An 18446-nucleotide genomic window follows, 5' to 3' on the forward strand; every position below is an offset into this window, starting at 1 on the left:
TCGCTTCCATCAACCGGAGTAATAAACCCTCCGCCAGTGGTATTAAACCCCAACCCCTCTGTTGGTTTTTCATCTCTGTTTTTGAGGGGTTTTTAGAATATCCTTCTTTTGCCATTTATCCTTCACTTCGAAAAATCTGCAGATAGGACAAGATACTGAAGACTTGATTACGTAAATGTGCATTCTGAACTTGTTTTTATGTGATGACTTCTGCATGAAAACATGTGTCTCACTTAGGAGCTTGTACTTTTTTCTTTGATTTGGCCTTTGTGTTTTCATGCTCATCGTCTCACAATTCACTCGCTGATGATGCATCAGAACCATCAATAGCCTTTTCATCCTCATCTTCAACAGCTTCAAAATGCTCCTCCAGCATAGATGCCTTTTTTTGTTGTTGATGTCATTGGGTGCAAAGCCATGTATTCGTTTGAGAATTCATCAACCTCAAACTCCTGCAAGCGGTGTCAAGAAACGACGTAATTTGGCTGCTGTTTGGACATAAACAAATTCCAATACATATGTTGTCAGTACGAGTCAAACAGTGATGCCATCATCATTAATGAATCTTTCTACACTAATCATCAAACAAAATCCACCCAATACATTCGTGTACTATTCAAAAGGTTGTCACGCCATTTTGAGAGATATCCCAATGATGTAGCCTAAATTTCAGAGGATAAAGGTGGTTAATACTCAAGCCATGACCAGCCGATATATCTGTATCTCATTGCTCTAAAAATTGATTCTTTGCACTATAATGATTATAATTTCTTGTGCATTTTCACATGTCTCTATATTAATTACTATATAGGGGTTATTAAAGTTCCCACTATTTCACAAATCCCTGGGAACAAGGTATTACATGGTTGATTATAACTAACAGCAGCAATGAAGAAAAGCAAGTTTTTTGCATAAACAGAACCTCTATGAAATACCTTATTTTCAAACATAGTTGTAAACCTCATATCTTTGAGAACTTCACTCGTGAGACCTTTCTTATTCTTTGATGTTTTCTGAACATCTGCATCATCACTTCCCTAAATCTCATTCAACTCTTCATCCTCCTCAAGAAGTCGGGCTGCCAGAGACCGATTAACTTTCGGCAGCTTCCTCTTAATTTGTAAGATGAAAGATAAAAGAAATTGAATTCTGAACACTTGATAGGAAGAATGATATGAGTTCCAATATTAAATATGAGTCATAAGGCAGTTGAATTTACATAAATATATACATATATGTATATAAACAAAATCTTTACTACGTCATAAACTTTATTCAAGTTAAAGTGCAGACAACAGAGAGAGTGCTTATAGTAAGTTTATTGATTTTGATAAATAACTAAATCTTCTAGCATTACCATCTTGTTCTTCTCAAGGTAATCAATCCTACCAAAGTAATTATCAGAAAAAAATTAGCAGTAACTGTAAACCAAGCACCCAACAATTCCCCCCTCAACCTCCCTGTAACAGTCAATTTCTTTTCCTTTTTTCATGCCCTTTCCTCTCTACTGCTTTGGCTTTTCAAACCCTAAATAATAGAAATAAAAATTTTGAGAAGTGGAAACATGTGGGTATTGATGGGGTTTGATGGTGGGAGGCGAACAGTAGTTCTGAGAATTTTTACCAGTGGGGTTTACTTTCTTGGATTTTTGTGTCACATCCACCTCCAACACCGCTTCTGCTGGTTGTGCTGATTGATGAAAGAAACATATCTTCGCTTCCATCAACCGGAGTAATAAACCCTCCTCCAGTGGTATTAAACCCCAACCCCTCTGTTGGTTTTTCCTCTCTGTTTTTGAGGGGTTTTTAGAATATCCTTCTTTTGCCATTTATCCTTCACTTCGAAAAATCTGCAGATAGGACAAGATACTGAAGACTTGATTACGTAAATGTGCATTCTGAACTTATTTTTATGTGATGACTTCTGCATGCACAAAGAACGAAATTTTGCTCCTGCTGTCCGAATGAAAACATGTGTCTCACTTAGGAGCTTGTACTTTTTTCTTTGATTTGGCCTTTGTGTTTTCATGCTCATCGTTTCACAATTCACTCGCTGATGATGCATCAGAACCATCAATAGCCTTTTCATCCTCATCTTCAATAGCTTCAAAATGCTCCTCCAGCATAGATGCCTTTTTTTGTTGTTGATGTCATTGGGTGCAAAGCCATGTATTCGTTTGAGAATTCATCAACCTCAAAGTCCTGCAAGCGGTGTCAAGAAACGACGTAATTTGGCTGCTGTTTGGACATAAACAAATTCCAATACATATGTTGTCAGTACGAGTCAAACAGTGATGCCATCATCATTAATGAATCTTTCTACACTAATCATCAAACAAAATCCACCCAATACATTCGTGTACTATTCAAAAGGTTGTCACGCCATTTTGAGAGATATCCCAATGATGTAGCCTAAATTTCAGAGGATAAAGGTGGTTAATACTCATGCCATGACCAGTCGATATATCTGTATCTCATTGCTCTAAAAATTGATTCTTTGCACTATAATGATTATAATTTCTTGTGCATTTTCACATGTCTCTATATTAATTACTGTCCAAGGGTTATTAAAATTCCAACTATTTCACAAATTCCTGGGAACAAGGTATTACACGGTTGATTATAACTAACAGCAGCAATCAAGAAAAGTAAGTTTTTTTGCATAAACAGAACCTCTATGAAATACCTTATTTTCAAACATAGTTGTAAACCTCATATCTTTGAGAACTTCACTCGTGAGACCTTTCTTATTCTTTGATGTTTTCTGAACATCTGCATCATCACTTCCCTAAATCTCATTCAACTCTTCATCCTCCTCAAGAAGTCGGGCTACCAGAGACCGATTAACTTTCGGCAGCTTCCTCTTAATTTGTAAGATGAAAGATAAAAGAAATTGAATTCTGAACACTTGATAGGAAGAATGATATGAGTTCCAATATTAAATATGAGTCATAAGGCAGTTGAATTTACATAAATATATACATATATGTATATAAACAAAATCTTTACTACGTCATAAACTTTATTCAAGTTAAAGTGCAGACAACAGAGAGAGCGCTTATAGTAAGTTTATTGATTTTGATAAATAACTAAATCTTCTAGCATTACCATCTTGTTCTTCTCAAGGTAATCAATCCTACCAAAGTAATTATCAGAAAAAAATTAGCAGTAACAGTAAACCAAGCACCCACCAATTCCCCCCTCAACTTCCCTGTAACAGTCAATTTCTTTTCCTTTTTTGATGCCCTTTCCTCTCTACTGCTTTGGCTTTTCAAACCCTAGATAAAAGAAATGAAAATTTTGAGAAGTGGAAACATGTGGGTATGGATGGGGTTTGATGGTGGGAGGCGAACAATAGTTTTGAGAGTTTTTACCATTATTTTCTTGAATTTTTGTGTCGCATCCACCTCCAACACCGCTTCTCCTGGGTGTGCTGATTGATGAAAGAAACGCATCTTCGCTTCCATCAACCGGAGTAATAAACCCTCCGCCAGTGGTATTAAACCCCAGCCCCTCTGTTGGTTTTTCAACTCTGTTTTTGAGGGGTTTTTAGAAAATCCTTCGTTTGCCATTTATCCTTCACTTCGAAAAATCTGCAGATATGACAAGATACTGAAGACTTGATTACGTAAATGTGCATTCTGAACTTGTTTTTATGTGATGACTTCTGCATGCACAAAGAACGAAATTTTGCTCCTGCTGTCCGAATGAAAACATGTGTCTCACCTAGGAGCTTGTACTTTGTTCTTGGATTTGGCCTTTGAATTTTCATGCTCATCTTATCACAATTCACTCGCTGATCATGCATCAGAACCATCAATAGCCTTTTTATCCTCATCTTCAACAGCTTCAAAATGCTCCTCCAGCATAGATGCCTTTTTTTGTTGTTGATGTCATTGGGTGCAAAGTCAGGTATTCATTTGAGAATTCATCAACCTCAAAGTCCTGCAAGCGGTGTCAAGAAACGACGTAATTTGGCTGCTGTTTGGACATAAACAAATTCCAATACATATGTTGTCAGTACGAGTCAAATAGTGATGCCATCATCATTAATTAATCTTTCTACACTAATCATCAAACAAAATCCACCCAATACATTCGTGTACTATTCAAAAGGTTGTCACGCTATTCTGAGAGATATCCCAATGATGTAGCCTAAATTTCAGAGGATAAAGGTGGTTAATACTCAAGCCATGACCAGTCGATATATCTGTATCTCATTGCTCTAAAAATTGATTCTTTGCGCTATAATGATTATAATTTCTTGTGCATTTTCACATGTCTCTATATTAATTACTGTCCAGGGGTTATTAAAATTCCAACAATTCTGAACACTTGATAGGAAGAATGATATGAGTTCCAATATTAAATATGAGTCATAAGGCAGTTGAATTTACATAAATATATACATATATGTATATAAACAAAATCTTTACTACGTCATAAACTTTATTCAAGTTAAAGTGCAGACAACAGAGAGAGTGCTTATAGTAAGTTTATTGATATTGATCAATAACTAAATCATCTAGCATTACCATCTTGTTCTTCTCAAGTAATCAATCCTACCAAAGTAATTATCAGAATAAAATTAGCAGTAACAGTAAACCAAGCACCCAACAATTCCCCCCTCGACTTCCCTGTAACAGTCAATTTCTTTTCCTTTTTTGATGCCCTTTCCTCTCTACTGCTTTGGCTTTTCAAACCCTAAATAAAAGAAATAAAAATTTTGAGAAGTGGAAACCTGTGGGTATGGATGGGGTTTGATGGTGGGAGGCGAACAATAGTTTTGAGGGTTTTTACCAGTGGGGTTTACTTTCTTGGATTTTTGTGTCGCATCCACCTCCAACACCGCTTCTCCTGGGTGTGCTGATTGATGAAAGAAACACATCTTCGCTTCCATCAACCGGAGTAATAAACCCTCCGCCAGTGGTATTAAACCCCAGCCCCTCTGTTGGTTTTTCATCTCTCTTTTTTAGGGGTTTTTGGAAAATCCTTCTTTTGCCATTTATCCTTCACTTCGAAAAATCTACAGATATGACAAGATACTGAAGACTTGATTACGTAAATGTGCATTCTGAACTTGTTTTTCTGTGATGACTTCTGCATGCACAAAGAACGAAATTTTGCTCCTGCTGTCCGAATGAAAACATGTGTCTCACCTAGGAGCTTGTACTTTGTTCTTGGATTTGGCCTTTGTGTTTTCATGCTCATCGTCTCACAATTCACTCGCTGATGATGCATCAGAACCATCAATAGCCTTTTCATCCTCATCATCAACAGCTTCAAAATGCTCCTCCAGCATAGATGCCTTTTTTTGTTGTTGATGTCATTGGGTGCAAAGCCAGGTATTCGTTTGAGAATTCATCAACCTCAAAGTCCTGCAAGCGGTGTCAAGAAACGACGTAATTTGGCTGTTGTTTGGACATAAACAAATTTCAATACATATGTTGTCAGTACGAGTCAAATAGTGATGCCGTCATCATTAATGAATCTTTCTACACTAATCATCAAACAAAATCCACCCAATACATTCGTGTATCTTTCTACACTAATCATCAAACAAAATCCACCCAATACATTCGTGTACTATTCAAAAGGTTTTCACGCTATTCTGAGAGATATCCCAATGATGTAGCCTAAATTTCAGAGGATAAAGGTGGTTAATACTCAAGCCATGACAAGCCGATATATCTGTATCTCATTGCTCTAAAAATTGATTCTTTGCGCTATAATGATTATAATTTCTTGTGCATTTTCACATGTCTCTATATTATTTACTGTCCAGGGGTTATTAAAGTTCCCACTATTTCACAAATCCCTGGGAACAAGGTATTACATGGTTGATTATAACTAACAGCAGCAATCAAGAAAAGCAAGTTTTTTGCAGAAACAGAACCTCTATGAAATACCTTATTTTCAAACATAGTTGTAAACCTCATATCTTTGAGAACTTCACTCGTGAGACCTTTCTTATTCTTTGATGTTTTCTGAACATCTGCATCAACACTTCCCTAAATCCAATTCAACTCTTCATCCTCCTTAAGAAGTCGAGCAGCCAGAGACCGATTAACTTTCGGCAGCTTCCTTTTAATCTGCAAAATGAAAGACAAATGAAATTGAATTCTCAACAGTTGATAGGAAGAATGATATAAGTTTCAATATTAAGTATGAGTCATAAGGCAGTTGAATTTTACATAATTATATACATATATGTATATAAACAAAATCTTTACTACGTCATAAACTTTATTGAAGTTAAAGTGCAGCGTACAACGAAGAGAGTGCTTATAGTAAGTTTATCGATTTTGATCAATAACTACATCATCTAGCATTACCAGCTTGTTCTTCTATAGGTAATCAATCCTACCAAAGTAATTATCAGAAAAACATTAACAGTAACAGTAAACCAAGCATCCAACAATCCCCCCCTCAACTTCCCTGTAACAGTCAATTTCTTTTCCTTTTTTCATGCCCTTTCCTCTCAATTTCTCTGGCTTTTCAAACCCTAAATAAAACAAATAAAAAATTCGAGATGTGGAAACATGTGGTATGGATGGGGTTTGATGGTAGGAGGCGAACAGTAGTTTTGAGGGTTTTACCAGTGGGGTTTACTTTCTTGAATTTTTGTGACGCATCCACCTCCAACGCCGCTTCTCCTGGGTGTGCTGATTGATGAAAGAAACACATCTTCGCTTCCATCAACTAGAGTAATAAACCCTCCGCCAGTGGTACTAAACCCCAACCCCTCTGTTGGTTTTTCCTCTCTGTTTTTGAGGGGTTTTTAGAAAACCCTTATTTTGCCATTTATCCTTCACTTCGAAAAATCTACAGATATGACAAGATATTGAAGACTTGATTAGGTAAATGTGCATACTGAACTTGTTTTTATGTGATGACTTCTGCATGCACAAAGAACGAAATTTTGTTCCTGCTGTCCGAATGAAAACATGTGTCTCACCTAGGAGCTTGTATTTTCTTCTTGGATTTGGCCTTTATGTTTTCATGCTCATCTTCTCACAATTCACTCGCTGATGATGCATCAGAACCACCAATAGCCTTTTCATCCTCTTCTTCCATAGGTTCAAACTGCTCCTCCAACAAAGATGCCTTTTTTTGTTGTTGATGGCATTAGGTGCAAAGCTAGGTATTCGTTTGAGAATTCATCAACCTCAAAGTCCTGCAGGCGGTGTCAATAAACGATACGTAATTTGGCTGTTGTTTGGAGACAAACAAATTTCAATACATATGTTGTCAGTACGAGTCAAACAGTGATGCCATCATCATTAATGAATCTTTCTACACTAATCGTCAAACGAAATCCACCCAACACATTCGTGTACTATTTAAAAGGTTGTGACGCTACTTTGAGAGATATCCCAATGATGTAGCATAAATTTCAAAGGATAAAGGTGGTTAATACTCAAGCCCGTGACCAGCCGATATATCTGTATCTCATTGCTCTCAAAATTGATTCTTTGCACGGAAGATATGTATAATGATTATCTTTTCTTGTGCATTTTCACATGTCTCTATATTACTTACTGTCTAGAGGTTATAAAGTTCCAACTATTTCACAAATCCCTGGGAACAAGGTACTACATGGTTGATCCTAACTAACAGCAGCAATCAAGAAAAGCAAGTTTTTTGCATAAACAGAACGTCTGCGAAATGCTTTATTTTCAAACATAGCTGTAAACCTCTCATCTTTGAGAACTTCACTCGTGAGACTTTTCTTTTCCTTTGATGTTTTCTGAACATCTGCATCATCACCTCCTTAAATCTAATTCAGCTCTTCCTCCTCCTCAAGAAGTCGGGCTGCCAGAGCCTGATTAACTTTCGGCAACTTCCGCTTAATCTGCAAGATGTAAGATAAATGAAATTGAATTCTCAACACTTGATAGGAAGAATGATATGACTTCCAATATTAAAGTATGAGTCATAAGGCAGTTGAAATTACATAAATATATACATATATGTATATACACAAAATCTTTACTACGTCATAAACTTTATTCAAGTTAAAGTGCATCGTACAATAGAGAGAGTGCTTAAAGTAAGTTTATCGATTTTGATCAATAACTAAATCGTCTAGCTTTACCATGTTGTCCTGCTCAAGGTAATCAATCCTACCAAAGTAATTATCAAAAAAAAAATTAGCAGTAAAAGTAAACCAAGCAACCAACAATTTCGCCCTCAAGTTCCTTGTAACAGTCAATTTCTTTTCCTTTTTTCTTGTTATTTCCTCTCTACTGCTTTGGCTTTTCAAACCCTAAATAAAAGAAATAATAAAATCGAGGAGTGGAAACATGTGGGGTATGGATGGGGTTTGATGGTGCGAGGCGAACAGTAGTTATGAGTGTTTTTACTAGTGTGATTTTCTTTCTTGGATTTTTGTGTCGCATCCACCTCCGGAGCCGCTTCTCCTGGGTGTGATGATTGATGAAAGAAACCGATCTTCGCTTCCATCAACCGGAGTAATAAACCCTCCGCCACTGGTACTAAACCCTAACCCCTCCGTTTATTTTTCCTCTCTGTTTTTGAAGGGTTTTTAGAAAACCCTTCTTTTGCCATTTATCCTTCACTTCGAAAAATCTGCAGATATAACATGATGTTGAAGACTTGATTAGGTAAAAGTGCATTATGAACTTATTTTCATGTGATGACTTCTGCATGCACAAGAACGAAATTTTGTTCTTGCTGTCCAAATGAAAACATGTGTCTCACCTACGAGCTTGTACTTTCTTCTTGGATTTCGCCTTTGTGTTTTCATGCTCATCCTCTCACAAATAACTTGCTGATGATGCATCAGAACACCAATAGCCTTTTCATCCTCTTCTTCAACAGCTTCAAAATGCTCCTCCAGCAAAGATGCCTTTTTTTGTTGTTGATGGCATTGGGTGCCAAGCCAGGTATTCGTTTGAGAATTCATCAACCTCAATGTCCTGCAAGCGGTGTCCAGAAACGATATGTAATTTGGCTGCTGTTTGGACATAAACAAATTCCAATACATATGTTGTCAGTACGAGTCCAACAGTGATGCCATCATCATTAATAAATCTTTCTACATTAATCATCAAACAAGATCCACCCAATACATTCGTGTACTATTCAAAAGGTGGTCACGCTAATTTGAGAGATATCCCAATGATGTAGCCTAAATTTCAGAGGATAAAGGTGGTTAATACTCAAGCCCGTGACCAGCCGATATATCTGTATCTCATTGCTCTCAAAATTAATTCTTTGTCCGAAAGATACGTAAAATGATTATCATTTCTTGTGCATTTTCACATGTCTCTATATTACTTACTTCTAAGTGTTATTAAAGTTTCAACTATTTCACAAATCCCTGGGAACAAGGTATTACATGGTTGATCATAACTAACAGCAGCAATCAAGAGAAGCAAGTTTTCTGCATAAATAGAACCTCTATGAAATACCTTATTTTCAAATATAGCTGTAAACCTCTCATCTTTGAGAACTTCACTCGTGAGACCTTTCTTTTTCTTTGATGTTTTCTGAACATCTGCATCATCACCTCCCTTATTCTCATTCAGCTCTTCCTCCTCCTCAAGAAGTCAGGCTGCCAGAGCCCGATTAACTTTCAACAGCTTCCTTTTAATTTGTAAGATGAAAGATAATTGAAATTGAATTCTCAACACTTGATAGGAAAAATGATATGCGTTCCAATTATTCAAGTTAATGTTCAGCGTACAATGGAGAGAGTGGTTATAGTAAGTTTATCGATTTTGATCAATAACTAAATCATCAAGCATTACCATCTTGTTCTTCTCAAGGTAATCAATCCTACCAAAGTAATTATCAGAAAAAAATTAGCAGTAACAGTAAACCAAGCAACCAACCATTCCCCCCTCAAGTTCCGTGTAACGGTCAATTTCTTTTCCTTTTTTCTTGCCCTTTACTCTCCACTGCTCTGGCTTTTCAAACCCTAAATAAAAGAAATAAAAAAATCAAGAAGTGGAAACATGTGGGTATGGATAGGGTTTGATGGTGGGAGGCGAACAGTAGTTTTGAGGGTTTTTACCAGTGGGGTTTTCTTTCTTGGATTTTTGTGTCGCATCCACCTCCAACGCCGCTTCTCCTGGGTGTTCTGATTGATAAAAGAAACACATCTTCGCTTCCATCAATCGGTGTAATAAACCCTCCGCCACTGGTACTAAACCCTAACCCCTCTGTTTGTTTTTCCTCTTCGTTTTTTAGGGTTTTAGAAAACCCTTCTTTTGCCATTTATCCTTCACTTCGAAAAATCTGCAGATATGACATGATATTGAAGACTTGATTAGGTAAATGTGCATTCTGAACATGTTTTTCTGTGATGACTTCTGCATGCAGAAAGAACGAAATTTTTTTCTTGCTGTGCAAGTGAAAACATGTGTCTCACCTAGGAGCTTGTACTTTCTTCTTGGATTTGGCCTTTGTGTTTTCATGCTCATCTTCTCACAATTCACTCGCTGATGATGCATCAGAACCACCAATAGCCTTTTCATCCTCTTCTTCAACAGCTTTAAAATGCTCCTCCAGCAAAGATGCCTTTTTTTGTTATTGATGGCATTGGGTACAAAGGCAGGTATTCGTTTGAGAATTCATCAACCTCAAAGTCCTGCAAGCGGTGTCAAGAAACAATACATAATTTGGCTGCTGTTTGGACGTAAACAAATTCCAACACATATGTTGTCAGTACGAGTCCAACAGTGATGCCATCATCATTAATGAATCTTTCTACATTAATCGTCAAGCAAAATCCACCCAATATATTCATGTACTATTGAAAAGGTTATCACGCTAATTTGAGAGATATCCCAATGATGTAGCCTAAATTTCAGAGGAAAAAGGTGGTCAATACTCAAGCCCGTGACCAGCCGATATATCTGTATCTCATTGCTCTCAAAATTGATTCTTTGCGCTATAGATATGTGTAATGATTACCATTTCTTGTGCATTTTCACATGTCTCTATATTACTTACTGTCCAGGGGTTATTAAAGTTCCAACTATTTCACAAATCCCTGGGAAAAAGGTACTACATGGTTGATCATAACTAACAGCAGCAATAAAGAAAAGCAAGTTTTTTGCATAAACAGAACCTCTATGAAATACCTTATTTTCGAACATAGCTGTAAACCTCTCATCTTTGAGAACTTCACTCGTGAGACCTTTCTTTTTCTTTGAAGTTTTCAGAACATCTGCATCATTAGCTCCCTTATTCTCATTCAGCCCTTCCTTCTCCTCAAGAAGTCAGGCTGCCAGAGCCCGATTAACTTTCGGCAGCTTCCTCTTAATCTGCAAGATGAAAGATAAATGAAATTGAATTCTCAACACTTGATAGGAAGAATGATATGAGTCATAAGGCAGTTGAAATTACATAAATATATACATATATGTATATACGCAAAATCTTTACTACGTCATAGACTTTATTCAAGTTAACATGCAGCGTATAATGGAGAGAGTGCTTAAGTAAGTTTATCGATTTTTGATCAATAACTAAACATCTAGCATTTCGAGGTGTATCAAATACCATATTGTTCTTCTCAAGGTAATCAATCCTACCAAAGTAATTATCAGAAGAAAATTAGGTTCAAATAAGATCTCTTCAAATATGGGGGATCGTGGCAGATATGAGAGGAAGAGGTCTCTAGCATATAAAATTGTAAATAAGTAACTATATTTCTCGCTGTATGAATGTTGACAGAGTGAGCAAAATCACTAACCTCAGCTGCACGGATTTTATATGATCGAGACACATAATCCTCCAAATCTAACTCATCTCTTAAATTCATTTTAGGAGTGCAAACGTGCAAACAATACCATTGGGTTGAGACTTCTTTTTATGAGTGAGATGTGAGAACAGTTTAATATAAATGTTGTTTACTTTAAGAACTAGCAAATGTCAAATAGTAAATGATCTTCGAGATTCACCTGAGAGACGAGCCTCTTCTGACATCTATGTGGCAAAGGGAACTCAATATTACGATCAAGTCTTCCCAGACGTAGGAGGGCAGGGTCCAAAGTGTGACCTCGGTTAGTTACCATGATAACCTTCATATTAACTGTCTTGTCAAATTAAAGTCAAAGTACATTATAACTTAGAATGTTAGTTGCCACTCTCTCAGACATGCAGGCAATACTCGACATGTTGGCCTAAAGGTATACACATGACTGAGCGCACAAGCATATGTTTTAACCTGCAATTGTCGTGATACAATAAAAAATGCTTGCCTTGCCTACTGAAAGAAGTCTTCAGCACAGTCAATTTTTCCATCCTTCTTAGGAATGCCACCACCAAATATCTCTTAGCCAAATTGTATATTTCATGTAGCTTTGAGAGGTTATATTTACCCTGTGCTGATATGGTCATCTAACAGGAATAATCCATAAAATAAAAGACAACCATAATAATATAGCATTTAAACATTTTTAGAATAATTTTTGTGAGTTATATTGGTTAAATAATATCATGGTCAGAATCTATCACCTCCCAACCAAAAATAGTAGTCATATAAGGTCTAAATAAAGGCTTTTATACGGGATTTTCAGATAGCCATAAAAAAATACGACAATTTTAGATATAAACCAAAAATAGAAGGAAATGACTGTTGCAATTTTTTTGAAGTTATTGCCTTCCACACAACAAAATAGTATTTTCCGCTATTATAAATATGTAAAACTAAGCTTATCAAACTCCCCAAACATAAACAATTATTGTCCTCAAGCAAAAGTTCAACACTGCAAAAAATATGATCTCAACATTGTGCTAATATGATCTCAACTTAACTTATAACTGCAGATAATCTCAAAACACAAATGCCGCAATACGTTATGCAATCGCTAACTTATCATAATGAGGGTAACAGGCCAATCAAATCACAACACTTTGTCTTGCCAAGTAGAGAGTAGAACAATCAAGCTTCCACAAAATCATAGGTTTCTAAATGTCACCATACTCATCGCTTCAACACAATACCCTTTATCTCCTTATTTCTGTCTAAGTTGGGACAACTTTTGTTCTTTCTTTTCTTTGGCCATTTTTTTTCCATTTTTTTTCTTCCCCTTTTGTTGTCATGGCTTTTATTTTCTTTTTTGTTTTTGTTTTTACCCGTGACTTATGTTCTTTAGGCCGCATTTCGGTCTTTTAATGCGAATGACGACACTTGTGGTGAAGGCACCCGGTTACTCAACCAAAAAACGTCCTATTTCGGTCTTTTGATGCGAATGACAATACTTGTGGTGAAGGCACCCGATTACTTAACCAAAAAACGTTTTACCTAAAGTGCTTTGCATACTCATGGCAATAGTCACTGTTTTACGTGAATAACAACATTTGTGATGAAGTTACCCAGTTACTAAGTGACCTAAACCAGCGGAGTAGATGTAGTCTTCCTTTTTCTTGCTATTCTTTCTTCATTTCTTTTTTCGTGGTAAAAGAAATTTCTAAGGGGAAGGGCTTTTGAATTTTTCAAAATGATTCACCGACCCACGTTAAACTTATAAGGATCAATTAGGTGGCGTTTTGGCAAATAAATATGATTTCACAAGAACTCCGAATATTGAGTGGAAGCAAAGACATTCCAACTCTATTTCAAAGCAATTCAAAATGCATGAAATTAGGCTTCAACTACTCCACATTTACTCAGAGCAACAATCATATAACGCAAGTGCAAATTCATGTCTGAATCTTATGCATTGTGACAGGTTTCTAAAAAAGTTCTAATGATGATGCCATCAAATTCTGTTATGTTGACTGGTATGAATGGTTATTGATACAGATCAGTAAAAGGGGAGGAACTGTAATTTTCAAACGAAAAGTGAAGGTTTCTGTCCATATTGCTGTTCAGAACTTAATGATAGAATCTTTACAGACCTGCAGACCACCCTCAGTGAAGATTTTGAAGAAAATTAAGGCTGGTAATGGCTGCAACCCAAGCACTTCCAAGTGCTATCGCTCTAACTTCTTCCCCTTCAAGTCGCATAGACCACTAAATATGCATAAGGAAATCCGGTTAACCTATAGTCAATTAAAGATTGTTTTTTAGCAGAAGGGCAAATGCAAACTTAGAATGCTAACCCATCCATTATGGCACTTGCAACAAGATATTAATCCATACAAGGAAAAGATAAAGAGGGCTAACCTCACTATTATCTGCCCAGCTACTGAAGGGCCAATATATAAGTGTGCTCATATTCTTCTCGCCTTTACATGGATTGGCAAATACACTCCCACTCTCATTTAGAGAAGCCATCGAGAAGCCAAAATAGTCAGTCATTGCAGGAACACGTGGACCACTGCTGGTATCATGGAAATCTATCTGCACTTAAGTTATGTAAACTAAATTGTCAGATGGTAAACGTTGATTATTTTTCTAGCAGTAACGCAAGTTGAGAGTATGAATTTCTTAAGCCTTGATCTGTAGCAATATATGTAATAGATATATGCTTCCAATTCTATGAATATTAAACCTCTTCATAGAAAAAGGTGAAGATAAAGAAACAAAAGGGACAATGAAAGAAAGAAGTTGATATGTCAGGGTCAGAAACCCTGAGCAAGTTGGAAAAATAAATGAATTAAAAAAGATATAAATAATAGCACTTTGGAAATGAACTCCCACAGAAGCAACTGGAGAAAGATCTAGAGATATTGTTTTCTGGAAAAAGCAACTAGAAATGAATAGCAGAGAGAACACCATGCAGATGTCAAGGGGCCACATACAAACGTGCATAGATGACATGTTGCTATTAGCAAACCATAAGTTTTTTATTTGAAAAATATTTCCTAAACTATAAATTGCCATGAAGCAAATTTTATTGTGCTATCTTTTTAGTTGGGTATCTTTGTTGATGGCAAGGCGTGTATTAGGCAATAACTAGGATAGTTAAAAAACTCTATATGAGTCGTAATGGTTACTCTTTTTCTTCAGTACAATAGTTTCTTACAGTTATGAGATAATCTTTATATGAATAGAGAAGTTATGTTCATCACATTATAAAGGGGGTAACTGTAACATTCAAGACATCACCAAAATATGTGAAAGCATTGTGGCAGGTTTCTAAAAGTTCTAATGATGACGCCATCAAACTTAGAATGCTAACCCATTCATTATGGCACTTGCAAGAAGATATTAATCCATACAAGGAAAAGATGAAGAAGGCTGACCTCACTGTTATTTGCCTAGCTACTGAAGGGCCGATACATAAGTGTGCTCATATTCTTCTCGCCTTTACATGGATTGGCAAATACACTCCCACTCTCATTTAGAGACCAAGCACTTTGCTATTGCTCTAACTTCTTCCCCTTCAAGTCGCATAGACCACTAAATATGCATAAGGAAATCCGGTTAACCTATAGTCAATTAAAGATTATTTTTTAGCAAAAGGGCAGATGCAAACTTAGAATGCTAACCCATCCATTATGGCACTTGCAAGAAGATATTAATCCATACAAGGAAAAGATTCTGTTATGTTGACTGGTATGAATGGTTATTGATACAGATCAGTAAAAGGGGAGGAAATGTAATTTTCAAACCAAAAGTGAAGGTTTCTGTCCATATTGGAGTTCAGAACTTAATGATAGAATCTTTACAGACCTGCAGACCACCCTCATTGAAGATACGAAGAAAATTAAGGCTGGTAACCCAAGCACTTCCAAGTGCTATTGCTCTAACTTCTTCCCCTTCAAGTCGCATAGACCACTAAATATGCATAAGGAAATCCGGTTAACCTATAGTCAATTAAAGATTATTTTTTAGCAAAAGGGCAGATGCAAACTTAGAATGCTAACCCATCCATTATGGCACTTGCAAGAAGATATTAATCCATACAAGGAAAAGATGAAGAGGGCTGACCTCACTGTTATCTGCCCAGCTACTGAAGGGCCAATACATAAGTGTGCTCAATATTCTTCTCTCCTTTACATGGATTGGCCAATACACTCCCACTCTCATTTAGAGAAGCCTTTGTGAAGCCAAAATAGTCAGTTATTGCAGGAACACGTGGACCACTGCTGGTATCATGGAAATTTATCTGCATTTAAGTCATGTGAACTAAATTTTGAGACGGTCAACGTAGATTATTTTTCTAGCAGTAATGCAAGTTGAGAGCATGAATTTCTTAAGCCTTGATCTGTAGCAATATAATAAGTTCAATAGACAAACGAATAGTTGGATCAAGGTGCTCAGTGTTCTTAACGTAAAATGTGTTTACCCTGACAGACGTGAGGTTTTTCAATTAGGAAAGTAATTCCTCTTTATGCTTTTATTCTTATAGTCATTACAACTGAATCTGCAAAATACACTGTCTGATGCAGCAAAGTTCAATCATGGTTTTACCACTTTGATTCTTCCAGTTCCATTCCACTCAATAGCAAACAAGTCATATGGTTTTCAGGAAAATTGCAACTACTAAACATCAGAGGAAAGGGAAAGAAAAAGATAACAGGATACCTCTATATGTGAATATCCATCATGTTCCATTGTGGTTATACTTGCAAGCATATTATAGCACAGAAAGTGCCTCTTTCCAGGCTGTGCAGGAGTAGCTCCAGGCTGAAAAGCTTCTTGCATTCTTGGCCCAGCAATTACTGAAAAGCTTCTTGCATTCTTGGTCATAAGAAGCCTTCTTATGAGATCCAGCTTTGGGAAAAGAATCCAGCCCGTCATTACAATCTTCTTCCCAGTCATCGTCATAATTAGAGCGCTTACGTAATCTTTTTCTGCTAGGTGGCTCAAACTCACCATGGCTATCCTCGCGTTCGCAGCCATCCTGCGGGCACTCCACCGTCTCTCTGTCATTGTGGCTACAAAAACCCTAAAGATTGGTCCCCTTCCCTTCACTCCCTCTCGCAGATATGATGGTTTTGAGGGTTTTCTCTGTAAATTTGGGCAAGGAGACAATCAAAAATGAAGTGGAGAAGCTGAAAATGCGAATAGGAAGAGGAAGAGGAGGTGATTTTGAGGGTTTTCACCGGTGGGAAGGACATCTGTATTTCTTTCTCTTTACTTTGGAGTGGGAGAGGGGGAGTTTTTACCGGTGGAGAAGAGGGTTTTTACCTGGTAAAAGTATTTTCCATTTTCATTAATTCTTTTTTATTTCATAAAAATTTTAAGGTTATCTTCAAATGTAGAGAAATATTTACAGTTACTAAAATATTAAAAAAATAAAAAGAATAAAAAATGATAATTTTTACATAAATTATAATGACAATCCTGAGGTTTGACATAATTATAAGGCAAAATTTCACTTTTGGTCCCACTAGATAGGGTCATTCTCACTTTTGGTCCCACGCTTTACATTTTCAACACTTGTAGTCCCAAAATCCTAATGGAGAGTGGGACTGAGATATTCCACGACCACAACGGCAAGTTCTCGGCAGTTCCTTGCAATGAAAGTTTAATCTTCATCAAAAGCAACTCAACATCTGAAGTTAACACTTTTAGCCCGCGCCGTTAAAAATTGACGGAAACAGCACATGACTTGTCACGTGCCGTTAGTCAACTGGTACGGTACATGTTGGTCAACGGTAAAATATCACTTTTGGTCCCACTAGATAGGGTCATTCTCACTTTTGGTCCCACGCTTTACATTTTCAACACTTGTAGTCCCAAAATCCTAATGGAGAGTGGGACTGAGATATTCCACGACCACAACGGCAAGTTCTCGGCAGTTCCTTGCAATGAAAGTTTAATCTTCATCAAAAGCAACTCAACATCTGAAGCAGAGTGAGTGAGAGTGAGAAGAATGCAAATGCAGAGAGACAGAGAGGCCTAGGAGCCGCCATGAATGAGGCTGGGAAGGAAAAAGAAACTGAGTGTGAGAGGGTTCTTTGTTTAATCTGTGTTTATTGAGTCATCCTCTGGACCAAATCTTGCAACTTCTCAGTCAAATAGCACTGGTATGGTAAAATGCAGAGAGACAGAGAGGCCTAAGAGCAGCCATGAATGAGGCTGGGAAGGAAAAAGAAACTGAGTGTGAGAGGGTTCTTAGTTTGAGCTCGAGCTCACCGAGGTTGAGCTCGAGCTCGAGCTCGATACATTATTTTCGAGCTTGAGCTCGAGCTCGATTTTGTTCCAGAAATTGCAGAAAAATAGAGGTGGGAAGGAGAGGAATTTTACAACATTACAATTAAAATTTTTCAGAAATTTTGCTAATCGATAATGGTCTTCCATACAACATTACAACTCTTTTGTAAAACCAAACAACGACATCAAGAAATAAACAAATCATTGTCCCCTGAAAACACATCCAAGCCCAAGAAAACAAAATTAAACAAGATGCTAAAAACACAACCAAACCATCTGATATCGAACATAAGAGTAATCATTCAAGACGGTGTATCGTTGAATCAGGCCATGTGATTTTAAATCATACCGTCTGATATGATCTAATAGACACAATCTTGTATATATTTAAATTTCGTATGAATCAGGTGCCCAAATTT

General features: G+C 36.8%; 1 protein-coding gene across 27 annotated transcripts in view; it reads right to left on the reverse strand.

The window, feature by feature from the left end:
- Positions 1-229: 229 nt before the first annotated feature.
- Positions 230-18446, reverse strand: part of LOC105179188 — a 26522-nt gene continuing 8305 nt past the window's right edge. Inside the window, exons 1-14 of one of the 27 annotated variants that reach the window (XR_002286288.1) lie at positions 16453-17009; positions 15856-16033; positions 15598-15702; positions 14146-14327; positions 13878-14021; positions 11936-12055; positions 11114-11296; positions 10399-10617; positions 6599-6824; positions 5909-6091; positions 5159-5377; positions 1624-1849; positions 936-1112; positions 231-452 (exon numbers count right to left, since the gene is read on the reverse strand). Coding sequence is in view for 4 of the 27 variants with exons in the window: in XM_011102778.2 (XP_011101080.1) it covers positions 13891-13992; positions 14146-14322; positions 16453-16800 (627 nt within the window). In the remaining 23 variants the exon portion in view is untranslated. The other 26 variants (XR_002286281.1, XR_002286282.1, XR_002286277.1 and 23 more) reach the window with 26 other exon arrangements.

Source organism: Sesamum indicum, unplaced genomic scaffold, assembly GCF_000512975.1.
Source record: "Sesamum indicum cultivar Zhongzhi No. 13 unplaced genomic scaffold, S_indicum_v1.0 scaffold00127, whole genome shotgun sequence".
NCBI lineage: Eukaryota > Viridiplantae > Streptophyta > Magnoliopsida > Lamiales > Pedaliaceae > Sesamum > Sesamum indicum.